Source organism: Corvus moneduloides, chromosome 1, assembly GCF_009650955.1.
Source record: "Corvus moneduloides isolate bCorMon1 chromosome 1, bCorMon1.pri, whole genome shotgun sequence".
NCBI classification, from domain to species: Eukaryota; Metazoa; Chordata; class Aves; order Passeriformes; family Corvidae; genus Corvus; species Corvus moneduloides.
The window spans coordinates 36,534,032-36,561,573 of record NC_045476.1 but is presented as its reverse complement, the minus strand read 5'-3'; the positions used below and the strand labels follow the sequence as shown (position 1 = coordinate 36,561,573).

Sequence of the window (27,542 nt, the reverse complement as noted above, 5' to 3'; positions counted from 1 at the left end):
TCAAAGCAGTGACAAAAGTAGCTCTTACGCTTCCAAAATGAGCAGATTTTTCACATGGAGATATGAGATTAGGATGGCTGGGATTGCTTTTTTATTGCTTGTTTGCTTACATGCCACTAAGAAACGTGTTCTTTATATAAATGCATATTTTAAGGGGTAAAAATTTTGATTTCTTATAACTTGCAAAATGTTAGTCATGTTTTGCTATTGTTAAACTTGTGTCATTTTAATCATGATTATTGAATTTACAGCACATTTGTAGTTTTAAGAAATAGAATAGGCTTTATCAGCTATCCAGTATATATGTGTTTAATGACAGCATCTTAAGTACTGGCCTTTCTTTCCTTGGTTATTAAACAGGTTTTTTGAATACTTACTGTATTGCTAGCTTATTTTTCTAAATAATGTGTATGTTAATAGGAAAAATATGTCTCTATTGAAACAGAAATTATCTTCAATATTTTGTAGTAAACTTTTTTCCCCACCTTTATTTATTTGTGGTCATGAAATAACAATTTGTCAGTCAGTAGTACATATTTGCAAAAGATATTTTAGTAAAATTTGACTAAAACTGCTTTTCCTCATCTTCTTAATTTTATCTGGTGGATTTAAAATTATTGTAGGGTATTTTTCTTTTATTTTGTTTTTCAACACAAAGGAAAAAAGTAGTAGGCTGCACATCAGCAGTTATAAAACTGTTGGTTCAATTATTTTTACTTAACATCTTTTTTAGAATGACTGTTTGGTTCTGTGGTAGCATCAACTACTGACTTTTACCAGCACACAAACTGAAAAAGAGTTGGTTTTTGTCATTGTCAACCTGATACTGAAATAGTCATGAGAGTTTATTGCATAATACTTTAAACGCCCTCTAACATCTCATTGTAGATAACAAGTGCACTTCATAGTCATCTTTTAAAGCAAAGCTGGCCGTAGTTGGCAGGTTTGGAAGAAGTTCAGTTCAGACAAAGCAAATGCTGGAATGCCAAGCACCGTTCATTATTTGGAGGCCTCTGTGTATTGCTGCTGCCATTCCAGAAAGTTGCATAACATTGTGGTTTTTCTTTTGCTGACAGGTGATAAATCCAATGGGATGGGACGCATTTGGTTTACCAGCAGAAAATGCTGCAGTTGAACATGGCCTTCACCCTGCAAGCTGGACACAAAGGTTAAATGAATTAAAATATGGCATTTTCACTGTGAATACCTGTACTGTGGCCCCCATAAACCAAAAAAGCAGAGCAAAACTAGCATAGAAGAAAGATGGTACAGGAAAAAAACAGGGTTATCTGGGACCAAGGTTATGTGATGACATTTTATGGGACTGTGCAGATGATTCTGTTTTGAAAAATAAATATATTGGGATGATTTTCAAGGTTTTAAACTCAATGACTTTTAAACTGTAAAATGCTAGAATATCAAAAGAGAAGCATTTCCCAAACATCCAAACCAGCGGGTATAAATAAATCAGAAATTCATTATGGTGAGGTAAATCTTAGTATAGAATACACAGTGGAAAATGATGAGTTACGTGGTTAGATTTACTTGCAGTTTTTAGTACCAGGTGAGTGAGGAAGGAGATAGTTGGGTTTTTTGGAGGCTGGGTCTTCGAAAGTGCTAAGCAGCCATTATTGCTTATGATTTCTGTGAACTTTTTGGGTTTTAGACCACAGAATGGGGTGTTATGTTCCCCTAATACTCTTTAAAATGAGTAAAAATTACATAAGTAAACAATTTCTAAAAATTACTTGGAAATCAATCTTTCTAAGTGAAGTTGTTTGTTGTACTCTGGATGCAATAATGTAGCTGTGTTATCTTTATACACCTTGATCCATTTCTGTCTTTGATAATGCTGTTTCTTTGGGTTTTGTTCATGTTTCTGGTCCCATCTTAAGATTCTTAATACTTTTCCAACTAAAATATTATAATATTAAATAGTTGCATTAATCAATTATTCAGCACTGCAAGTTTTTTCTGGATCACAATAAAATGCTTAGTTTCATGACTGTCATCTTAGCCACTCTGGGAGGATAGATACTACTTTATCTGACAGAATGTATTTTAGTAGAAAGGTAAAAGTCCCTAAGAAAATTTAATCAATTTAATAGTATGTGAATGAATTCCCACCAGGTCACTAATTAATATTGTGTAATTGTGGGTATTTTGGTAAAGTGTATTTAGTACATTTTCAAACTAAAGCTTCACTATATATCCTGATGTATCTTATTTTACTTTTGTAATACAAGCCATTCAGGGCAGCATCTAACCTTACAGTGTCGTAGTTGACTAATGTTTATCTATGGCAATGCTGCCACCAGAAGTTTTGTGGTTCCTTGTCACCTCCCAGTATACAAGTATACATGTTCCCACCACCTCCTTTGCACTGGCTCCGCTGGTTTTGTGGGCCACAGTTTTGGTTTGATCAGCCTGTTGATCAGAGGGAAGAAAGAAAACTGGTGGGGTTTTTTCGGAGAGTTTCTGTATGGCACGTCTTCAGCTGAATGGGTAAGGTTATGAATTCAGGTTATCCTGAATTCAGGTTATCCTGAACACAATTACCAGAGCCACAGCAAAATAAAGCCAGGATAGCATTGCCAGAATAGAGCAAGATTAAGCTGATGTTGGAAGTGTCCCCCACTGCATTGAGATTTAAGAGGGCTCTTTGACTCAACTGCAGTAAAGATAATTAAAAATACTAAGAAGTGATGCTTGAGTAATGCTTCTTTCAAACTGCAGTGCCATATTTACTTTTAAGTTGCATTCAAGTCAAGAGAAGAAAATTTATTGCCTCATGTACTTAGCCATGGAAATTGGACCAGAATACATATGGGAATTTAAAAATTCTTATTTGACTATTCTGACAATTCTGAGTTTTATTGCTAGTGAGATCATAGTGTTTAGAGGTTAACTAGTGCTTTTGATTTCTCAGAACTCTATGAGCATCAGATTTTAAATATGATCACATGATAGAAATATCTTAAGCTAATAATTTTTAATTTATTAATATTTTGCAGTAATATTCAACACATGAGGAAACAGTTTGATGCACTAGGTCTGTCTTTTACATGGGAAAGGGTAAGATTTTCTTTTTTTAAATGGATACTGCCTTTTTTATTGTGTGAAGAAACATTGAAACCCATGGAATTTCAGCATTTTAATTATGACAATACAGGAGTCTTTGGTAGTGACCAGTTTAAGTTGTTAAACTGTAATACTGAGCTTTTTAATCAGATTTCCCTAATTTTTGGCATACTGATATCCTCTGATTATATCAATGTTTAGGAGAATCTTTAAAGTTATTTCAGTTTTGTATTTGGATTTTTCTCTCTTCTTTTTCATCTCTTTGAAGTATTAATTTTCTGTGTTAGAAATAAGACAACAAACAGATATTTATGAAACAGCAATGCCTTTGTGTTAAGGTATGTATTTTTTGAGGAGTGCTCTTTTCAATGTGTATGTCAAGGGTTTAAAGACAGTAAATTGAAATGGTGACTCGGTTATGTTATTCCAAATTTCAAAGTATAAGCCTGCATTTTCATGGGTGTTCATATCAGGATCATTTTGGAAACCAGAAATTTTATTTAAATTACTAATGCTTGAGAATCAGGTGTTCCCCTTAAAGAACTTCCCAAACACGATCAGACATGAGCTAATGTCATTTTCCAGATAAAAAAGAAATTAGCATTTGAAGCGATTGTGAGGTTATTGCATTTACTAGTGAATCAGTCAGTCACTACCTTTATATTCTCAGCAATAGCTATTGCTTATCACCTTAATGTGATTTTGAATAGAGCGATGGAGATGCTAATCCTGGATTTTTGTAGCGGTATTGTAGATCTGAAAAGGAAGAGCATTAGTTTTGTGACAGTCGGAGACATGCCATCTGTTTTCTTTAATCATGAAGGTGACGTTGTTTATTTGTATGTCTTGCATCTAAAAAACCATTTTGTCATGTCTCATATATGGAAGGATTTTTCAGTATAAGCCTTTTAAATCAGATTTAAGTTTTCTTGGTAGCCAAAAAAGTTGCTCTGAAAAAGAAAGATTTGTTTTGGAAGGTTCACTGCACACATTCTTGGCATGTGATGTTTAAAGCTGTTGGTATCTCAGAGGTTGTCTGTATGTGTAGTGCAGCAATACTTGAAAACAGTGAAATCCTGTGTGTAGGCTGTGTTGTGGAACACACACGTGCACAAGCACACACGAGTTCAGTGATGCAGGTTGCATTTCAAGAAAATTGAGAAAATTCATCTCTTGTGTATGAACTTCTGTTTAGCCGTTCCATTCTGAAGAACAGATGGAAAACTGGCAGTACTAATAACCATGGGAGGAAGTGTAAGTACACAGGGAAAAATCATTTGTCATCTCTGTGCCTATTCTTTGAGAGTTACCTTCACTTTTCTAGTAAACTGTGTTTTGGTTAATGAACTTTCAGGAGTCTCTGAATACTTGTGGAAAGGGCTTTGATACTCTATAACTATCTCCATTTGAACTGTTGTGTAATTGCAATGCTTTAGAATGCTCTAGGGACACATTGTTGGGGCTGAAAAATATTCCTTGAAACACAACACATTTTAGAGTTTTCACTCCTTAGCTTATGAGTTAAGTTTTGCTCTACCTGGAAAGCCTGCCATACTAACTGGAGTAAGAGTGACCTGAATGGTAGCCATTAGAAACAGATATGTTTATTAATTGCAAAAAATTCATGATGCCTAAAATATTATGTGACCTGCAAATGCACAGATATTTGAGCTGGCCATGAAAGAACTACCTGTGGAAATGGAAGGGCTAAGCTGTAGCAGAGTGTTTTACAGGCTGATAAAGCCTACTTCTCTGCAGGGCTCATTAGGCTGGGCAGAGCATCTTACTGCCTCAGCTGTACTGCTTCTGGGCTAACTCAAGTATCTTTGCACTGCAAAACACTGTGCTGTGCAAGTGCTTATCTTAAAAGTGAGCTATTTGAGGTAAGAAGGTTTTTTTTTTATAGTATTCTATACTTATATGGCTTTAAATCAGTGGCTTACGAAATACTGTGACACTGCAAAAAACCCACTGGTATTAGTGACTCCTACGAACAGTCCAAGAAAAACAGATTTTATATGGGTTGGTCTAATTAACCAAGACCATTATACAAAACAGGGGGCTGTTTGTAGTTTAATTTCATTGGTGTAACTTAAATCTGCCCCTTTATTGTGCTAGTGCATAGTGCATAGCAAATAATGCTGGAGAGAACACATTTCCCTAACTTAGATCCTTGTTTTAGTGTGTGGTGAATTGCCTTTTTAAAGTGTGAACGTTTTATGTTAACTGTCTCTGTCCTCTGTGGCCAGCTTAGAGTGTATGCTTCGATGATGGGAAGGAAACCTAACGTAAACTTTACCATTTTACATATGGTAAGGGAAAAGAGAAGTGGACAAAAGAAAAGAAAATACATTTTGAGTACCTAGTGCTTGTAGCTGTCCTAAAGAATCTGCCTGCTTATAAAGTCATGTCTAGTGGTCAAGAAATTTGTGTCCAGGAATATGAAGGTTAGTTAAATCTCATTGCTTGATAAAATGATTATGAACAAATCCCAGTGCACCTGCAGTACCAGAAATTTCCTTTTATTTTTCTGTGGGTTTTTTTTTTGTTGTTCTCTCTGCCTTACAAATCAAAATGTGCAGGTATTTTTGTGTCGTAGCTGTAAATGAACTTACTTATCTTGTAAGGTACCAAAAATAAGACATTATTAAAAGCTAATTAGGTTATTTCAGTCAGGTTACAAAGACACTTCAAAATTGCTCTCCTAAACAGAAAATCTAAGCAGATGAAAAATGAAATTAAATGCATAAAATACCTCTGTAAGTACTTTGCCTTAGAGTACTTTTAAATACTAATGATAATCTGGGTTTTTTTACCTGAAACATGGAGGTAACCTCAAGTTAGAAGTATAATATTTGTAAATCACTTTGAAAATGGTTTGATTTTGAGGAGAGATTTTTTTAAAAATCAGTAAGTGATAGAACATTTCTATTCTGAACATTTCTGTTTCTCAGATGGAAGGTTGAAAAGCTGAAGTTTGAGCATGGAAGAAATGTCTCTAAGAGACATTAAAAACACATGGAAAATTTTAAAATCCCCAACATTATGATTTGGTTTTAAGATAATTATGATCTGAGCATTCCTGATGATCAGATTTTTCAAAAATACCACCCCAGACACCATAGCAAACTGCCTGTCTCTTCTGTTAAACATGATTTTCAGGGGAATTAGGCAATATTATTTTCAATTATTCGTATCATCAGCAACAAAAGATGAGGAGCATATAACATTTTTCCTTTATTTTGTTCAGGAATGTCATCAGACTGAGTGCGTGTTCCCAGTGAGCCCTCAGTTCACCACTGTTGTTATCAATCTGTAACTTTCTCCTAGAAAGTAGCTCATTCTGCAAAGGTTTTTTAGTCTTTTCAATTTCCGCATTCCAAGTGACATATTTTTTGCGTGAGACTAATGTTCCCCGTCTGCTCTGTATATTAAAAAAATTAATCTTTGGTAGATTTTCTTTGTGCAGGTATTATTTCTATTTAGTTTTGAAGTTGTCATTTGTGTGTACTGCCTGAGCATGCGTAAAACCAACAGTAGATAGATTACTACCTATGAAATTTTCTTCTTATCCACATATCATTGAAAATCAGTGACCCTACTTGTAATTAAATTTTTATAAAAAGAAACTTGATACGAGGCTACTTTTTTTTTTCAGAAAATACATTCATGCTCTAAAATGTAGGCACTGTGTGACATTTGTATTTGTAGCTAATAAAGCATAAAACTAAGGGCCTTTGAAATACAAATATTCAAATTAATTTAGAAATGTAGGTTGGTCTAGCTCTAAACCTCTGAAAATCAAATAATTACACTTCTAGATGAGGTAGTACATGCCCTTGAAAACCAAAATAGGCAGATAATTGATTAAAGACTGTTTTATCTTCCCAAACAGATTTTGAAAAAAATCCATCCAGACCTTTTTTCTTATCTCCCTTTAAAGAGGTGCAACATGCCTGTCTTCAGGAGAGCATAAGACTGTGCTAAAAATAAATTTATTAGTAATAAACTAGGAAATTACTTCTCTTCAGTCTAGTTATATGTTATTCATAAAGCCTGGGGATCTTAGAAAAAAATAAACCTTTTCATGCAGCCTATAAATATTACTTTTATTTTTTAAAAAATAGCCACAGAAGTAGCTTGAAGTTGTAACCTGCCCCTTAAAAATACAAGCAAAAACAAGTTATAAGGTCAGAGACTCATAATAGAAAGTTGTAAGAAAGGAGCAGATTTAGAACAAATAATGCATTTCAAAACAAGGCATTTGAAAATTAGTTTTTCTTTTATTAAACACCAAAATCTTTCATCCAGATTCAGTTGTTGTTTTTTGTGGGTTTTTTATGCAGGATTCTTTACTATTGGTTACCCTTGTTTTTGGTAGTTGAAAGGGGCTTTTTAAATCAGATTTTATAATAGTGAATGGCTTTTTGACCTTTACATGGACCCATTGCTTCCCAAGTTGCAAATCTAGATTGTAATACTACCATTTAGTCTGTAACTGAGAATTTATTTGCAAAAATAAACAAGTTACCAACCCCTCTGGTATGGTACTTGTTAGGAACAAATGACTGTGCTCCAATAAATGGATTAAACAAGGTAGTTTTTGGTAAGGATAGGGGTCTTTCCTATGCCTTGCTAGTATCTGCTCTTTTGAAAGCAAACCACCTGCATAGGTGATTTATTTTAATTGTTGTAATTAATTCTTTTAACGAATGAGTGTCATTCCTATAGGAATAAGGAACAATAACAGTAACCAATGATAAAGATGCATTTTGGCAGGAATATCTGTTTAAAGCTGACGAAAGTAAAAGGGAAAATGGATGGGGGAAGAGGGAGATGCTTTCCCTCCCGTTTCATATTACCTTCTGAAATGCTGACGTGATGGGTGATCACTAAATCTGTCACAGAGCACTGCAGAGCACATGCAGTGGACAGCTGAGCAGCATCTTACATATTTGGAGAAGAGTTCTTATTTTTAGTAGGTATTTTATTTTTGTAGGAAATATGGTAATATCCTTTTATATATATTCACTGTGCTGCTTTATGATATGGGGTTCTATATGTATGCTGTTACACCAGTGCTCAGATCGCAAATGAGAAGCAGAAATGTACAGTTTTTGGCAGGGTGGAATGGCTCCAGAGTGCTATTTTTCAAACCCTTTTAGAAACTCTTTTGTGTATTTCTGGGTTAAGTTAGTTCTGTTAATGTTCTGTGGATCTTTGTCTTGCTTATAAAGTATAAATAGAGATGTTAACATTCACCTTAATTTAAGCATGATGGCAGCCTAATGGGAACTTTTTACCAGACATCATTCATTTATTCAAGGTCAGTAACTGGAATACACAGAAAATTATTTGTAGCAGTAAATTTTATTGTGCTAAATTAAAGGGAAAAAAAAAAAAACCCACCAAAACACATTTCAAGATTGTCAAGAGTTTGCTGGCTTGTCTTCCGCAGCTCATTTCACTTGGTCGTGATGCAATTTCTCTTTCTTCATTAACTTGAAATGTTACTCCAAACCTTCATGGTTATAAAGTTAAATTCTGAGCTTGAGTGATCTTTTTGTATGTCAGTGACCGCACAGCAGATTGGTTTTTTCAGTGATACAGTCTGCTGCATTTCTTTCCAAAAAGTGTCAATTTACTCCTTGTGAGAGAGTGTGTACGTGGAATTCTGTTCCCAAGAGTTAGCTTGTATCTTGTAGCTCAAGCTTGAGTGGCTTGTAACATGCTAGTTTGGATTGGGAAATGTAATCTTTTTGTTTCAGTTGATGCACATCTGCCCTTCAGGGCCAAAAGGACCAATCTCCATTCACTTCACTATTTTTATTTGACAACTCACTTTTGTTGTCCTACCTGTTTGCCTATTGCTCACGTAATCTTATATTGTACTGAAAGGGATTGTGTCTCTTCTTTCGTGTGTCGCATACTCCAGTAGTGAAACTCTGTTGCCTGTAGTGGCATCACACTGGCTCAAGAACTATTGTCACCCTATGAAGGGGGGGGCAGAACTACTGAATGTGCTTAGTTGCAAGAGATGGAAATCAGATTTTTATCAAGTGGAGTTTTTTTCAGTGCAGAGCAAAGGGTTTTAATCAAGCAACTGTTTTTCATTACTAGGTCTTCACATGCTGAGCTGAAAACTTGCCATTAAATGTCTCTTTCTGATCTTGAAAGCCTCATACACACTTTTGAGGCACATCTATTCAAAGGTCACATTAATTGTTAAAAGCAATGTTTCAGCACTGGAATATAAAGTTCAAAGCAACTAGAATATAAAGTTGTAGAAAAAGAATAAAAATTTTCTGCTAGAGCATTTCAGATGTCACTTGAGTAGCAGATGATATTGCAGGAGTTGTGTGTAGTGGGAAGCTAGGATGATAGGAAAGCCCACGTGAAAGACATTTTGCATTTGGAGCTATTTCTGATGCTTCATAACTACTCCAAATGGAATAAATTTTATCAGTGGCTTACTGATAAAGTTTTTATCAGTAACTTTAAAATCAGTAGATGTTCATATTAATTTGAAGTTCAGTGTAGAAGCCATCTTCCGCTTCAAGCAGGTATGTGGGTTTCCATTGCGCCTGTGAAACCTGTGTTTGTGTTGAGAAAACATGGAGTCTGTAATGATGGAATCCATTAGTTGTCTTTGCATATTAAGATGCTTATTTTAAATGCAGTTAGGTTTTTTTAAGAACAAACATTTACAATATGGAACTTTGTAAGCAGTTGGTAAGTAGCTTATTTTTTAATTATCAGAGTTCACTAAAAATTTAGCAAATGTTTTCAAGTTTTAAAGAAGCTATCCATGATATTGTTGCTTGCTGTTCTCTTAACTCTCATTCCTGCTTCTTATGTTGTCTTTTATTTTAATCTGTCTTTATTTCCTTCATAACAGTCCTCCTTATTTGTGACTTTTATGACTCATTTTTTCCATACTTTAACCTAGAGCATCCTCCTAACTTGAGCTCCCTTGCCTTTTGGAACAGTTGCTTATTTGACCTTTGAATGTGAGGTATCTTTCCTGAGTCTTTCATCTTGAAGTTCAGAATCTTATGCTGTGTTCCATCCTGTCTGCCCCACACGCTCTGTCTGCCAAGCCTCGGTGCTGTTCTGCTGTCCTCCTGCACCCACATCTTCAGCTGCAGGCTCCTCGCTCTGCCTGCCTCACATCAGCCAGCTCCCTGCTGCCTCTGAGCATCGACAGCCTCTGCTCCTGCTTCTCATTGCTGAGGAACAGGGGAAAAGGCAGCCTGGCTAGGATGGCTTCTTTGAGAGAAGTCTACTTTTTTTTCTAGTTTTGCTGTTTCCCTGATCAGGCAGCTGTGATCACTTCCATTCATCTTCTGTTCTCATATCTATAAGCTTTAATCTTACAGAGTTTTATATTCCATGTTAACAGGGAAACTTTTCCTTGTGCATTAAACCCTCATAAAGCTCATGTTCTCTGGTTTTGTGTACAGGTGAATATCACTCATTGTGAGCATTATACAAATATAAATGGGTTTGAATAAATTATGCATGAGTACATGCATAAATGTTTACTCTGTAGAATATATTATACACTCCTGGGTTAATTGTTTAAGTTAAAACAACACAGGAAAATACTCAGAGTGAGGAATCTTTATTTTATTTCATTTCTACAGGAGGTAACCACTTGCTTACCAGAGTACTACAAATGGACACAATATCTCTTTCTTAAGCTTTTTGAAGCTGGGATAGTGTATCAAAAAGAGGTAGGTGCAAAGTTTGACCTTCAATATTTTGCAGATACACTAATTTAGGTCACTCATGTCAGTGGCACTTTTCTGGATTGTCCATTCACAGTCATAAAGTGATTGTGCTCTGTTAGTTTTAAATCACTCTAAAATAGAATTAATTATATATATAACAGAATTTTCTATGTAACAGTTTATAACTAACTAACTAACATGAATGGCCGTTGTAGCAAGTCAAGTCAGAAGTGTTTATTGTCAGAGATTTGCATTGAAATGCAGGATCAGAATATAGCTTTTAGTTGTTTATTTCCTGGCTTTAATATAGAATTTTCTAGATTTTATCTTCCCTTGTGGAAATATATGACATTGTGGTCATTAGGAGTCTCTTCAGCAGTGAGATTATTTACCTGTATAACATTATTGTGATACTGTCTCAGAACTGATGGTGTTGGATAGGATAATTGGAGATTAGGTGCATAACCATCCTATTACTGAACCCTGTTTGTGGTCTCCAAAATATTAAAGAAGTATGAGATGTCATAAGACTATCACAGCTGTTCATCAGTTACTGCTACATTAAGAAATTATAATATTTTGTAAATAACATGTATCAGGCTATCTGAAAAGTGAAGGTTTCAGTGTTTCTTAAACATAAGATGAAACAAAGATGTTGAATGAGCAGTCTGGAGAACTCTATAGCCAAGGCAACACAGTTCCAAAATACCTGAACAGCTGCACTTTAACAAGCAGCAATTTAGTGAATGTTTCTAACTTAAAACGGAAACTAAGATTTCTTAAATATGCTTTGATATTTCATTTATATTCTATAGAAACCAGGAAACCCCATAGGATATAATTAAGAACATACTCCAATTATTCTCTGAACCTGGAGAAAGAGATTGATGGTGAAAGGTAGCATTTAGGATGGCAGAGTGTTACTGAGCTATTTTTCCTGTTTGCATTTGTATTCAGAGATCCTTAGTGACAACCAGCAAAACTCCTCAATATTTAATATATTCTAGTATGCTGGATTAGGGTTTTTTTCTTTTTTTTCTTCTGTAGTTATTTTTATCTTGTAATAAAAACATTTAAAATCCTAGCTTTGTTATAACAAACATATTTTTATTTGTAAATTTCTTTGCTTGACAAGTGAACCCAGGTGAATCTGAAAAGTACAAGGCTTGCTGCTTCATTCAAAGTGGGAATGATATACAAAATAAATTTCACATTCAGGCTCCAAGTACTGTGGGATCCTGGAGGTGTGTTTGGATACCAGTGATTGAATCTACTTCCAACTTCCATCTGCTTTCAAGTCAAGGATCAGTTTGAGGACTTAAATCAGCATCTGTCAACCTGTAGGGGATGTAATCTCTGGTGGATATGAACCAGTTGCTTTTTGGCAGGAAACAGATGGCAGAAAGAGCCCATAACCCTGGGTCTCTTTGAACGGTCATATATACTTAAAGCATATATTTGTCTCATGTTGTCAGTGTATCTGCAATGTGTATTAAGCAGTACTTTTGCACAGCTTGAAGTCTCCTGTATTACAATTTCATCTTGGGTACAATTCATAGCCTTACTGTGACAATAAGAATAAGGCAAGTAGAGCATTAGCCTAGTTAAAGCTCTGTTCTAGCAGTATGCATGTCTGTCCAGAAATTACTCTGGCAGGGAGACACAGGCTCAGTATGTTCAGGAGCTGCAATTATGGAGGATTTACAATGTCTGTCTGAGTGCTGCAGCATCCAGAGGGCACCTTTATTCACCATAGCAAAATCCTCTCTCTTTTTCCTGCAGTACTCATCTAGTCAATATACTGTAGAGGTTATTGCCCTGGCCAGGTGTGAGTATCTCACTGAGGTTAATACCTGCCCTGACTCTGTAACTTCCATCAGATACCGGTAATCTGTAGGGGACCCAGAGACAGCAAGCCTGGAGATAGACACTTACACTTTAGAGACCTAAAGTTAGACAAGATGAATCCTATCTTAAAAGCATATGGTCTACATTGATATAGTGAGGAGAGCGAGATAATTGGTGTGCTCTGAACGCTTTTGCACTATGCTTTCTTTGTGTAGATGACTTTTAGCAGCTTCCTGGGGTCATAGCTTCAGAGGCTGTCATTGTCAAGAAGTTGCCTTTGTGAGGTACAAGTAGGAACTAAAGGTTTCATTTATTAGCCAGGTTCTAGATATTGGTCAAAAGCTTGCGAGAGATGGAAGGAACAAAATGTAACAAAAAATTCATAGACGAGACCTTTCAGCTGACGATTTTTTAAATTCACATTCGCTTTATGCTTTGCCGGATTTATTTAGATATATCTTTATGAGTCGTAACAGGAAGATTTGTTATGCTAAATAATTATGTAAATCATTTCAGTTACCTTCTAAAATTTTCACCATAAATTTGATACAATATGATCAAAATAGAAACAGTATTTTTTCTCAACTTTGAGTCACAGCCAGTTTAATACAAGCTTATGCTAATACTGCTTTATGCAACTGGAATTTTATTACTTCTCAGTATTGCCTGATTTATCTCTCTTTAGGTGTTATTTTAACTTTGTGTGGAGTTTTTTCAGAACTTTGTAAATTAAAAGATCATTATTTTAGAGCCTCGTTCGTAATGTATTACATTATTAGTGAAGAAGCTGTGTTTTCTGAACGTCTGGAAAATAGGTTTGTAATAGTGGAATATATTGATTTCTTTTAATTTCCCAATGAATTTTCATGAGGCTTTTATAAAATCTGGTGTGATGTTATTGCTTAATAACCTGATAAAAGGTAGCCAAAAAGTTAAAAATTTAAATCCCAGTCCAAATTCACAGAAGCTTCATTTGAGTTTAAATTTATCAGTGAATAACTTTCATTCATTTAATGATAATAAATTTTTTATAAATCAGTGTAGCCAGACTTTGTGCTCACACAGTTGTGAGCAGTATTTCTAAGCAAGAAACCCCTGCATCTTTCTTTGGCTCTCCTCAGTATAAAATTTGTAAAGTGGTTGTGGTATTTACTATTTCTAAGAATATGTAGCATATTTAAAATGAAGCAGTATTAGCTGTTTGGAAACTGGTCAGAAGGTGATCAGTGATAGATGAAGTGAGCAATATAACTACAGTTAGTAATTTTTGACTGAGACACAAAGTTCTCCCCACACCCAAAGAAGTAATTTGAAATTTAAAAAAAATGTTTGATGTATTAGATCTCTATGGAACTGTAGCTACTGTTTTTCAGTCAGACTGATTTAGCTCAAATACTAAATAACACTCAAAATAATAAATTACTCTATTGTTTTGATTGCTTTTTTTTTCTTTCTGGTAATTTTTTCAAGTTAATGTATAGCATTTAATGCCACTTTTGGATGGGATTCTTTTGTGATCTTAGATGCTTTTTGATATATGACCAGATAAATTGTTCAACACTGGGGAAGGGTGAGTTTGATTTTTGCTCCTTTCCCAGTATGTTATGTCTGTTATTTCAGTTGACTCAAAAGCTCAAAAAGCAAGGTTTGTAGAGTTGAACACCAATATTAATTTCACTTTACATTTTCCTTAATGCATTTGTATTGATAAGGAAAGATGATTCCAAAAGTAATTCACACAGTTGACAGAAGTTACATACAGATAATATCAACTCTTTCACTTGAAATATAGTTAACCACTGTAATACTTCTTTGTGATTCTGTCCTCTTAAGTTGGACATTCTTGTTTACTCATCCCCCTCAGTCTGACTCAACACTTTTCAGTTAGTAATGAAGAACTTTTAAGCATCAGACTATGTTGTTTGCAGTATAGTCAGTTGGAACTTACTTTATATATAACAGTCAAGCAGTCAGGTGTCAGCCTATCTGCTAGCATGATCAGTCTAGGCAAACCTTGGCAACTGTATTTTTGGGTCTTTTGAGTTCTGAGAAGATGAACATTCAAAACTTTTCCAGCTGAGTCCATGTTGCTGAATCAAATGGAGGTTTTAAAAATATAGGAAACTCGGGTAAACTTTCAAGGTATGTTTCTGGATAATTCATTTGGCATCTGTAAAGTAAGTTTCTGGTTCTTAACTAGCTGCTGAAAGTATTTTTTCTTCCTGCAATTTTTTTTTTAGGCCTTGGTTAACTGGGATCCAGTGGATCAGACTGTGCTAGCTAATGAACAGGTGGATGACAATGGTTGCTCGTGGCGTTCAGGAGCAAAAGTGGAGCAGAAATACCTCAAACAGTGGTTTATCAAGACAACTGCTTATGCAAAGGTATGAGACTACATCTTTTGGAAGTTATGGTAGCACTTCAAAGATGTGACTTTTTGTCCAGAAATATTAATCAAGCTGAATGTGGTCCTTTATAGATACATGTTTCAATAATATGTAGTTGCATAACAATATGTGTGATCTATCCCTGTGTATGTGTATGTATGTAAATTATTGTCCCTGAAGTCTTTCTGTTTCTTTAAGAATTCTTTAAGAATTGTAAGTAATTGGTGTGGGATTAAGCTTTGAAGAAATCAAAAGGCACAAATTAGAGGTGAATGAATCAATTCTGCACTCACACATTAGCGTCCCGTATTTACCATCAAACGCTTTTCTGCATATTTGAGTGTAGAGCTGTGCAAAACTTGTTTGCCGAATCAACCTATTGGACTTGTGGGCATTTTATTAGCGATGGAGTACAGCCTGACACCTAGCATTCATTTCCACCTGTGCTGAACCATAGTTCTTTTAACTGTTTTTTATTGAAGATTCATCTGGATCTTCTACTTCATACTCTACTCTATTTGATTATCTGCAATTTAAATTTTTTTTTCAAGTTATTCAGACATCCTTTTTTCTTATGAGCTCAAATTTTGATTGTGCTGGGACAATGTGGCTTCCACACCCAGGAATTATTCAACAAAACTTTTGGCTTTATGCTCTCTGAAATGAAAATATCAGCTTCCTATCATGTCTGGGTGAAGTTTTTATTCCCTCTGTGTATTGAGACCCCAAGTACAGATTGAGAAAGTTATTCTCAAGAAAATATTAAAAATTCGTCTTTAATCCTTTTCCCAAGTCTCAGATTCAAGAAACCAAATTTCCACCATCATCCAAGGAGAAGAAATCTGTGTCTCTGTCTAGGTCTATTCATAATAAGGAGAAAAACTTTAGATATCCTGCCTGATGCTTTGATTCTTCATACGCAGAGAGGTACTTGACATACATGTTTTTTTGATTGTACTGCCTGTTCTGGCAGTAAGGAGGGAACATTTGCAATAGCTGGAGGAAAAATGGAGCATGTCTGCACAATCACAAAATAAACACAATGTTCTGAGCTTTTTTTCTTTCAGTTCCTTTTCATCAGATTTCATTATGACCTTTGTGATATTTTAGGGTCTGTCCTAACTCACTGTTTCCCTCAGTTTGAGGCTGGAGATTCATTGGAGTTTCTACCTTTACTGATATGTCTTTTGTCTATTGTCTCTGTACAGGTTGTAGGAAGCAATGGCTGGTATTTCTGGTCTGTACACATGCTGGTACCCAATTACTTACGTCCCTTTAAGAGGGGTGAATCAGCCATAATTTTTTATTCATCAAGACCAAAAGACAAGATTGAGGAGCTTTTCAGTAATCTTGAGAACACCCTTGGTTTATGGAATTATTACCTCTTGCTCAATATCCACCCTCCACTAGGAAGGATTTATCTTTTGTATTTAGTCTCTTACCTAAGAAATGCTGTTACAGGAAAAGCACAATCTCCTGGGCAGATTACATCTCCATCATGTCATTCCCCAGTAAGCAGACTAATCTTATGATAAGAAGGAGCTTTTACCTCTAAAACACCCTGTCATCTTCCCCGCAAAGATTTCACCTCAGGAGACTGCCATGTTCCCTACCTACGTGAAGGGCAAACATGCAAGTGACCTTTTGTTCTTGAACATCTTAGTGACATGAATAAGAGCTGCTTCTGCTTTTCATTTCAGGAAGAACATTTGTATCAATTCCTATTCTTTTCTGTTCGTGATTGATATTCTGTAGGGTCTGTGCTAGCTGATACAACCAGATCGATGAATGATGCCATACTGCTTCCAGCTCAAGTGCTTTGGCAAGCATTACCTTCATGTTCTCCCACTTCTTGTACAGTGACAGATGCTACCAAGAATCAGCAGGTGGTTTGGATTTTCCTTTTTACTCACCCTCCACTCACTCCTATTTTTGTTGCTGTGGTTCTTTTTAAACAGTCTCACTCTGCTTCTTTTGGCAAGGCTTTTAAACATTTGGTTGTAGACAGGGAAAAATAACTTCCCCCCAACCCCAAACTTCCAAATAAGAATAGCAGGTTACCAGACTCTGCTATATGAAGTCCAATATCTGATAGTAGATGGATTTCATGCTTGGAAGATTAAGACAAATAAAGTCTCTTCTTTGGTAATTTTTTTTCTTTCAAGTTGCAAGAGATTAGATAACATAGCATGTTGCGTTTTACTTTCTGAAGAAGACTCTTTTGGCCATATGACTCTGAATGGCCCATGAACTGCAAGCCACAACTGAAGACAGTCCACTGGAGGGAGACTGTATTTGAGCTAATAGTGGCAAAGTATTTCAGTCTCTTAAAAACTTTGTGTGCACACTGACATAATCAGGAAGCTTCACACTAGCATTTGACAGGAGCCAAATTACAGATCTGAAATGCTACAACTTCGGCTTCTCTTTCTGAATAATTTGACTAATTATCCTCAAAACATCCTTGCACAGTTCTTCATTCCTTATGGTAGTCATGCCAGTACTTCTCCAGGAGTGGTAAGAGCCATGAATCCTTCCTCCTAAGTCTGTTTCTTTTGTCCCCTTTCTTTGGATTCAGGCTGTTTACAGTTGATCTGAATCCATATTGTCCTGCATTGTTGAACACCGCAGTTACAGCAACCACTCTTCCCAGCCTATTCCTCAAACCTTCTTCCCCACCTCTTTTCAAAAGCTCTTGCCAGGAGACTGGGCTTTATCGAGAGGGAGACCTGCATTTACCTTTATCATTTACAGAGCCTTTCCTCTTGGAGTGAAGGGTCCAGATTTCATGGAGCTAGTCCTAATAGGTGTGGAGGATAGAGACATTTCTTTAAGAAGCTAAAGATCTTTAATTGCTAATACAATTTCATGATGATAACATTAGTGGTGATGATACTTCACTTCAGCAGGGGGGATTATTTCCTGATTTTGAAGACACTTATTTCCATAAAGAGATTTTCCAGGCTTACATAACAGACCAGAACCACTACCAGTACAACGTTGTTTTCCTGAAATTCTTTGCAGTTCAGATATTTGTGCCTCTAATGATAAATTAGTACAGCAGTTCAGTTCTTTATGGATTTCACTTCCCTTTTTTGTCAGTTGTTTGATAATTCATATGCCTGACTCCTGTAAAAGGGATATCTGAGGGGACATTATAAAAATCTGTAATGGGCCTGGGGATTTCAAATCCGTGGTCAACTTGTTTTGCATTAGAACACTAATAGAAATAGAAACCTGCCCTTCCAGAACTTTTCTGGTCCTGAGTCCTTTATTCCCCGTTTCTGAGTCAGTTGCCTGTTGAACATCTTTTCTCCAATTCCGATTTTTAAAATGTGTCCAGAAGGTTAAGACAAAATGGTGTCAGGTTAGCATGGTCAAAGTCACTCGGATCCAAAGATCTACATTTTCTGTCAGTGTAGAGCAGTGTTTAGGTCTTTGAGCTGTACTGCCAGAATTTGTATCAGAACACACATGGCCCCTTATTTCCTCACAGCTTGGACAAGTTCACAGGCACAGAGCAGATTTAATCCTTCCTTGTGTGAGGTGTTTTTCCTAGGTATGGAAAAAGGTAGAGAGCTAAGTGGATCAGGTTTTCAGTGAGCTGTATGACTAGATTTCTTCTATCCACTGAAGTTCCACTCCTTCTTAGTTTGAAATTAAAAAATTGGAAGTCACTAAGAGACTATCTGAGAGTAACTTAATCCTTGCACCTTTTGGGGAAGACTTGTATTTTTTTTCCAACTTTGGCTACTTTCAGACTTAGAGAGTTAGAATTCTATGGGTGTCTCACTCATCTTTTTTACATTCAGGCCTTTATCTGGTTTTGGTGTATTGTGGGGAAAGCCACTTGATTCTGGTCACCTTTATCTTGTGCCTTCAATGGTGACTAATATTTCTTCTGAAAAGTTTACAGAAATTCAAGACCAAATGTCAGAAAGTTTTACCTTCCTCGCCCTTTTTCTGAAAGACGACTCTCTGCAAATCTGTTTCCTATTCCTTCCCAGAGTTATACTTGAGTGTTCTATAAGTTGATTTAGTGGGAAAGTATTTTGAAAAAAAACCACTTTATTTCTGTTAACTCACTCCATTCCTGTGTGGCTTAGAGGAAAATATAAGTATTTCCATAACCTTGTTTCATAGAAAAAGTTCCATTTAAAATACATTTAATTAATCTTCTATCCCTTAATTCTTCATGCAAATTACCAGCTAGCAATAATGGCTGAATATGTATGGATACGACCTATTTTCTATTTGTAGCATCCACAAATTATTTTGTGGTAACTTTTCAGCCTATTTATAGTGTATATTGATGACCTGTTCTAGTCATTGGTGTTCCTCTCTTTTGCCCATTTATCATTTTATGTTTTCCCTTGTATGTCATGACCTTAATGAAAATAAAAACTAATCAGAGTAATCTTCATCTGCAGTGCTTACATTGCTGGTCAAAAAGCAACCAGGAGTTACATGATCAGTAGTGGTCTGTGAGGTCGTGTGTTACAGGAGTCAGTATTTCATTCCTACATACACTGTTTTTCAGATTTCTGTTGTGTCCAGAGGAATCATCTCCTGTAGATTTGCTTTGATTTCTTTGTTGTTACTACATCAGCTCATATTCCTTTCTTGCAATAAAAATTGCAAACAGAGCAGTGTTGGCTCACATGGAATTTACCATCGGCAATGAGTATTGTTCAAAGGGCAAAAATATTAACTGTGCTTTTAATGCTTAGCAGAAAGCATTCTGCTTCTGTAAAGTAATAAAGTAATTGTGACCCATTTTTTAAACAGTCAAGTACATATGAAATGGTCTAGCAGCTTTTATGGATTTTTAGAGAACATTTTAATTGTCATTTTTCTTTTGACGTATTTTTTTGGTAAAACTATAATGCCTTAACTGATGGCATTATTATTCAAATTGTTGTCTGTGCATTTAAGATGTTTAAGCTAAAACATTTAGTTGCTATGGTTACCCTGCTGAATTGGTAGACAGATTCATTGGGAAAATCTATCTGTAAATGTTAGTATTTTCTCTGTGTACCTGTAAATTGCTTTTATGAAGGTTTTTATGCATGGTCAACTGAGTCCTCAAATCAGAATTGGCAAGGTTAGTCTTTTTATAGTCCCTGTTCTTCCTAAATTAATTCTATACAATTCTTTTTCACATTTTACTGTACAAAAAATCATTCAAATAGCTGGAAAATAAATAGAATAAAATAAAATAGAAGCAACTTCAAAACTTCCAGTTTTGCCTTAAATCATCTCCCTTTTTTGCACAGCAATAGGATGGTCTGTTTAATTCGAATCCTGGGGAACCTAACCAACAAAATTCTACCGTTTTAATTTACTGTTACCATACAGATAAGTAGTACCCTTTCTTAGTTAATTTTTCTTGTACAGACATTTGGAGATGAGATAATCCCTTTTCATTTTCTGTGGGTTGCAGGAACACAGATGTTGGGCATGGTGCTGACTGTGTGGAGGGAAAACAGCAAATGAACTACAGTTCTTCAGCTTTTCTCTGGCTTTGCACTGTATCTGACAGCCCTTTTGTCTCATCTGAATAGATTTGGAATTATTTAATGTAATTGTGTTTTGCTTGATTTTTTTTATTTTGTATTTTATTTCTGAGATATTAAACAGAATGGTAATGAAATGTAATGAAACTGAAGTACTGCATTTCAGGATGTTAAGTCTTGGCAGCACTTTGGATTTCCTAGCAGGAGGTAATGCCTCATCACTGAGGAGAACTGAAATGCTGGCTCTTTTTCATTCTTTATGTGTGATTTTTTTTGATTCCCACACTTGGAGTCTAGCTCACAGTTGTCTTCTCCCAACTGAACAGGCCTGATAAACCTCGCTTTGAAACTCTTCCTTTTGAGTCAGGCTGAGAGCTGTCTCCTGGACAGGGACCAAGAGCAGTGCTCCCTCAGCTTGCTTAGCTCTTCATTAATAAAAAATGGCACCTGTTTTGTCAGCTTGGCAAGACAGAAAATTGTTTGTGGATATCCAGATCAGGCTGGTCTTTTCACCTTTGTTTAAACACAGTATCTCATTTGATGGTACAGCAATATAAATTTAAGTTCCTGTTGGTATAAGGTTAATCAAAACAGTGACTACTCTGTACTATTAAAAATTATAACAAATGTTTTGGAGAGCTTTTATGTTTATGGAATCAATTACTCATCACAAAGATATACTTCATTATATTGGAAAGGGAATATCTTCTCTTCGCTAATTTAAGCAGGGAACAGCTCTTAAGAGCAAATCTGGAGAACAATTCTGGATTTACTTTTTGCTTTTAAGGCATCATTTATTTGCCTCAGTTCTGTGTAATCACATCAGAGGTGTTTGTTGACCATAAATTGTAGGATAAGGAAATGGGAAAACTGCTGACAGTTCAGACATTTATGAGAAAGAATTTTAAGTATACATGGTATCTGTGTAATTGCTCCTCTTTAATGTATGTTTTCAGTATTCTTCACATATGGGAAATAAAAGTCAAGAGTGACCTAAAAAAGTACAGACAGAAACTACTGAAGGAGAAAAAAAATAGTAAAACAAGAAGATATTAAATACCAGCAGAAGCCGTACCACATAGTCATAGTTGGAACTGTGCAATAGAGTGCAAAATAAAACAGTGAGCAGCCTAGCTTTAATTTCTTGTACTTTAATATATGTAAGTATAATAAGTTGTATTAAATAATTTCATGTAATCTTTAGTTTACAGTTGGTTGCTCTTTTGGGAGTTTGATCAAATAAAGTGAAGGATTTCATTTTAATCCAAACAGAGCTTGGATATTTATTTGACTCTTGCTCAGAAGCAAAGCTTTTAAATTTTATTGTAATTTAGTAGAATGCAATTTTATTTTACTAATTAATTGAATTCTTCTGAAATGCAACCTTTTTCTGGCTTTTTTATTTTAGTCTTGTTATCTCGCAGATGTGTCAAACATCATTAAAGTGTCTTCATTAAAAAAAGAGTACATTTGACTTTATACCTTATATTTAGATTTTTCACTTTATTTCATTTACTATTATAGAGGAGTTAAATTACTCTCACTAAGTATGAAATTAGTAGCAGGTATTGATTTACTAAAAATTTTAGTTGATGAAGTAAGAGACTGAATTTTCTAGGGACTCAGCAGAATCCTTCTTTGAACTACAAGCAGAGGGACTTCTGGAGTTGAGATGCTCTTGGGAAATTGTAAAGCACTTATGTTCTTGGATTTTCTGGATCTTTTTTGCCTAACTGAAGTTCTGTTTCTGTCATAATCTTCAGCAGACTAAACAGCTAGAAATGTGAGACCAGTTTTCCACATACAGTGTGTTACTTCTAGTTTCAGGCTTGGTCATCATTGTCTGTGATGAATTTTCAGCAAACTCATCTTGATTTTGTTACTCTCTGATCATCTGAGGTAGTTGATTTTCATTTTCTGTCTGTGCCAGAATTTTCTGCATGTTCTGAAAGAGTAAAGAAATCCTGTGAAACATTGGTTTATCCTCAATCTCCAACTTCTTCAGGTGTAAGAGCCTTTAAGTCATTCTCATCTCTAAACACAACTTCGATTTCTTTGGCTTTTTCCTGAGTCCATCTGTCTTTAGATCTGAAAGACTGCCAAAATGTATTTATGCTATTCCTTGACTTGTGTTTAATTAAGATGGGAGTAATTTCTCTTGTAATTAGATGTTTGCATTTGAAGTTTTCTTGTCTCTTCTCAAGTAATGAAAAATGAAAGCAGAAAGTCTCTGCTACCTAATGTTTCCAAATTTCTCACTATTAAGTCATCATCAGAAATTTGAAAATTGAGTTTATTTGATAATCTTATCACTCTTTGCTTACTGGATTGTAATGCTGCTGTTGTTTTTCGTCCCCTGCAGACTCCAACATGGTTTTACTTTTGTTTATTTGCCTGAGTGCTGGGAGTGTTCTTGCTGATTGTCTTCTCTGTGTTAACAAATCTAGTTAGCAAATTTGTGGCAGGAATAACTAGGAGTTATATATACACATTTTTAAGGATCAGATTTTTTGTTTAAGGAAATGTATCAGTAATTACTGAATAATAGAATGTTAAGGGGTTGGAATGCAGTTTAAAGATCATCTAGTCCCAACCCCTCTTGCCATGGGCAGGGACACCTTCCACTAGACCAGGTTGCTCAAGGCCCCCATCCAAGCAGGCCTTGAACACTGCCAAGATTGGCAAATTGAAAAAAAAAAAAAAAAATTGGAGCAGAATTCATGGGACTACGTTATTGATTCAGAATATTTTCTACTGAATATGGCCATGGTTTTTAAGAAAGAATATGGAAGTAAAATTCAATTGAATGAATATCTACCTTTCCAAATACTAGCTTGAAGTACTCAGGAATTTCTATGCTAGCACTGGTCAGGAGTTTCATATACCCAAACAGTCTACATGTAATTTTTTTTATTAGTAATAGTTTTAACATAAATTTGTAGGCTTATATTTTGCAGGGTGTAGTACAATTGCATTTGAAAATTAAAAGTTTTTTTAAAGGATTTTCCTTAATCTATTTTTTAAAAGCTCCTAGTTTACATGGATGGATTGTGAATGTACAAGTGCATTTCTGTGTGTAAGAATTAATGTTTCTCTACTTCCCTTCTAGTGAGTATCCTAGGTTATCATTCAGAAACACTTACTAACATGCTAGTGGTGTGCATACTCTATATTATTTGCTTCTGTAACACCAAGTAAATTGTTTGTGGTTTGCATGGTCATTTTCTGCTTCACCTGCTTTTCAAAGTCTTGACAAGAAACCAAAGGAATGTGTTGAGTACAAAAAACCTGAGAATCATAATTCCATTTTGAAAATTTTTGAAGGTTTTTTGTTTGCTTGGGTAAACACTAAACTGTTTATGTGTAAATTAAGTTATAAAGGATTTGTGTTTGCAAACTCTGCTAGGCTGCATCATCATGCAGATTAAGCTTAGTTATCTTCATTCAGATGAAGTAAAGTTGGCTCTTCTTGTATTTAGTTGCATGAAGTAATTGCATTATCAAGAGAAGAACTGGGCTAAGACAAACTTTAGCCTGTAGCTTCTAATAAGACCAATGAATTAGAGCAAAATCATGATCATGCTGGTATTGACAACCTTGGTGTATGAATACTGTAGTGAAAAAACATCCAGGAAGCTTTGCTGGGAAGCAGTTACAGGCTGTACAGTTTCAGTAGAACACATGCACATTTAGCTGCTTCTGCCAGCAAAATATAATGTTGATTAGAATGGATACCTAATGTGAACAGCCAGTTCTGCGGGTACTGACACAATTTCATTCTTTCTAAAATGCATAAAGGTCTTACAAAGAATATGTCTGGTTATTGTGTGTATGTATCTCTCTATAGATCTCCAATTATTCATTATTCTTTCGTAGTTATATAAGTACATGGATTGATCATGGTAAATAAAGCTTAGTTGTCTCTGCAACAGTACAATTAATGAGAATACTCAGAACTTTGAATTCTCTGTGATATAGTATGCTTGCAATTGTCAGTTAAAACTGATTGAAGATGTAGTATGATAAAAACCCCTCCAAAAATCTAACATTTTCTTTATAAATCATCAATAAATTGGTTTGATTCTTAAAGATGTAGAAAGCAATAATAATCCCAAGTGGTGGTGTAATATTACGAGTTATGAAGGACATGCCTTTTGTTGTATTTTGAATGACAGATATACAACAGAGCAGTAACTAAACAGTAAACAGTAACTTTTATGCGTCTCACTTTGAAATTATTTAAGAATATTATTAAAACAGAACTTGAAACACATTCTTTAGAAGAATTAATTGTACAGTCATTAATTATCCAACTACCTACTGTTTAGTTTGAGCAGCACGTAATAGCTACTGTCCATCCTTGCAGGTTGTTAGCAATTACTGAGATAATAAAGAGCTTGCACATTTGATGTTGGGAGTCAGAGCTGAAGGAGAAATTATTCAACATGTTGCCTTATTCTTAGATTTTAACTGTAATTGTTCAGCATATTCACCATCTGTCCAAGTGACTCATGCCTCTGGCTGTACTTCTGCCAAAGTAAAGATTTTGGACAGTCACAGTATTCATAACGAAAATGGGAAGTGTTACAAAGTGAAAAATGAGATGAACTTTAAGTTATCTGTTTGTCTTCTCCTTTACATTGTTATAGATGCCATTTATTAAAATCATGCTATTCACATTGTTTAGACGAATACTAGTTGACTTGTAATAGACTATGATGCTTCCATTCCACACATCAGAAAGCACATAAATATATAGATTTCTCTCTCGTTGAGTGCAAATACACATAGAAGTTACAAGTTGGCTGTTGGACATTATGGCTAGTGAAGGAGGCAACACTTAATTTCTTCATTGCTGCATAAAATAGAGACATCAAGGTTGGAAAAAACTTTTGAGATCCTCAAGTCCAGCCATTAAGCCAGCGCTGCCAAGTCCATCAGTAAACCCTGTTCCTAAGCACCACATCTATGGGTCTTCTAAATACCTCCAGAAATGATGACTCAAGCACTTCCCTGGACAGCCTGTTACAATGTTTGACAACCCTTTCCATGGTGAAATTTTTCCTAGTATCCTCCACTGGTGCAACTTGAGACCATTTCCTCTGGTCCTGTCATTTGTTACCTGAGGGAAAAGACTGACTCCCACTTCACTACAGCCTCCTTTCAGGCAGTTGTAGAGAGTGATAAGGTCCCCCCTGAGCCTCCTTTTTTCCAGCCTAAACATCCACGGCTGAATCAGCCACTCCTCATAAGACTTGCTCTAGACCCTTGACCCCTCTAGACCCAGCTTCATTGCTGGTGCTTATAATAATTATATTACTATAATATTGTGTATATATATTTGTTGAGTTTAATATGAACCTTTGTTATTATGATTAGTGTTGTTTTTGCAGGATGATACAATCTAAGGATCCCAATCAATTTTACAGCTTGTTGTGCTTGGTAAATACCAATATGAAATATGAAAAAATAGATAGCTAGAAACTATTATGCTGTTTTAAGTCAGAGCTTGAAAATTTTAGGACATGTTAACGCCTTTTGTCTGACTGCCATCTCTAGGCTGTTGTCTAAAACAACTAATCCAAATGTAGGCTTCATATCTGCAAGCACATCTCTTACGTCTTGTTCAGTGCAATAGGTCACCTACACTTCCCAGAAGTTACAACCACTGGGAATATTTTCTCTGTTTCTTTTCATCCAAGTTTTTTGTTCCTGTATCTTAAGGTCTAGTCCACTCAAAGGAAGAGTCATGTTTAATAACAGCAGGGTCTCTGTTGGCAGTGATATACCTCTGGCTTGTACCATGTTAGTTCTATTCTCAGAGAGATTAATTTGAGACAGCAGCAGTATAAAAACACCTCTTCCAGTGTTTTTACCAGCACCTTACCATTTTGCTGTTAGTTATAATTAAACCCATAGTATTAATTTGTATGCTTACAAAAGCTGAATGTCCCAATTCTTTCTTTTATTGCTTAAGGCCATGTTTGACGCTTTATCTGATCTCCCTGAGTGGTATGGTATTAAAGAAATGCAAGCGAATTGGATAGGTGACTGCACTGGGTGCTCTCTTGACTTCTTGCTAAAGGTAAGTCAGAATTGCTGCTCTCTTGGTTGGGCTCACTGCAACCCCTGAAATGTGTGATGGGAATGTATTTTCAGATCTTAAAAGCTTGAAGCCTCCTAAAAAAGATTATTATTATATTCATGTGCAGACAAGCACAGATTCCTGAAGAACACCACTTGTGGGTTGAAGAGATCCTCGCTGCTATCCTCCTTAGGAAAGGGTTTGTGTGTTCAAATGGATGCAAATTGGCTGTGTATATTTATGCCAAAATACATGCCAGCTAATAAGCTCCCCTAAAAGCCAGGACATTTGTGCCAAATGCATTATCAAGTAGCACTGCACATGTCAGCTGGGATCTGGTTGGGCTTTTGCTTTTCTCTGCATGGCACCTTCTCTGTCAGACCCAGGCTGACCTCAGGCAAGCTGCTTTGCTTACATTTGTCTGTTATTTCATTTACTATATACCCTAATTAAAATAATGGAAACGACACCATTAGGTAGTAATAAAGCTACAGAGAAGTCTAGATAGAAAGAAGAGGAAGGAAAGGGAAACCTGAAAAAAATTATCATTATCTACAGAAGAACTTCAGATTTTCCCTTTTTTGTCAAGAGATGAACAAGGCTCCATGAATACGGTAGTGACAGAAGAGGTTTTCAGAGACCCTGATTGAATTTCAGCCCTTGTACTTCAAAGCTTTATTGTGCTTATTATTACTATGGTCTAACATTCTAAAAGTGACTTCTTATTTTAAAATACTGAATGTTTGGAAACTTCAAATTGAGACAAATTAAACCTTCTAAATACCTCTGATTTGCACCCTGCTAAAAGATGCATTTTTGTATTAAAGTTGTTTTTACCAATTGTTTCTGAAAATTTATATTAATACTTATTACAGAAAAATCTCCTTCTAAG

At 35.5% G+C, this 27,542-nt stretch overlaps 1 protein-coding gene across 6 annotated transcripts in view; it reads left to right on the top strand.

The window, feature by feature from the left end:
- The window catches only part of LARS2 (leucyl-tRNA synthetase 2, mitochondrial), a 97,106-nt gene that overhangs the window by 27,347 nt on the left and 42,217 nt on the right, over positions 1-27,542 (top strand). For 5 of the 6 annotated variants that reach the window (XM_032105681.1, XM_032105705.1, XM_032105688.1 and 2 more), the window contains 5 exons: positions 1,077-1,168; positions 3,015-3,075; positions 10,728-10,817; positions 14,903-15,046; positions 26,543-26,650. In XM_032105681.1, the coding sequence (XP_031961572.1) occupies positions 1,077-1,168; positions 3,015-3,075; positions 10,728-10,817; positions 14,903-15,046; positions 26,543-26,650 (495 nt within the window). Of the gene's footprint in view, positions 1-1,076; positions 1,169-3,014; positions 3,076-4,276; positions 4,336-10,727; positions 10,818-14,902; positions 15,047-26,542; positions 26,651-27,542 lie in introns of those variants that run through there. The other variant, XM_032105719.1, reaches the window with a different exon arrangement.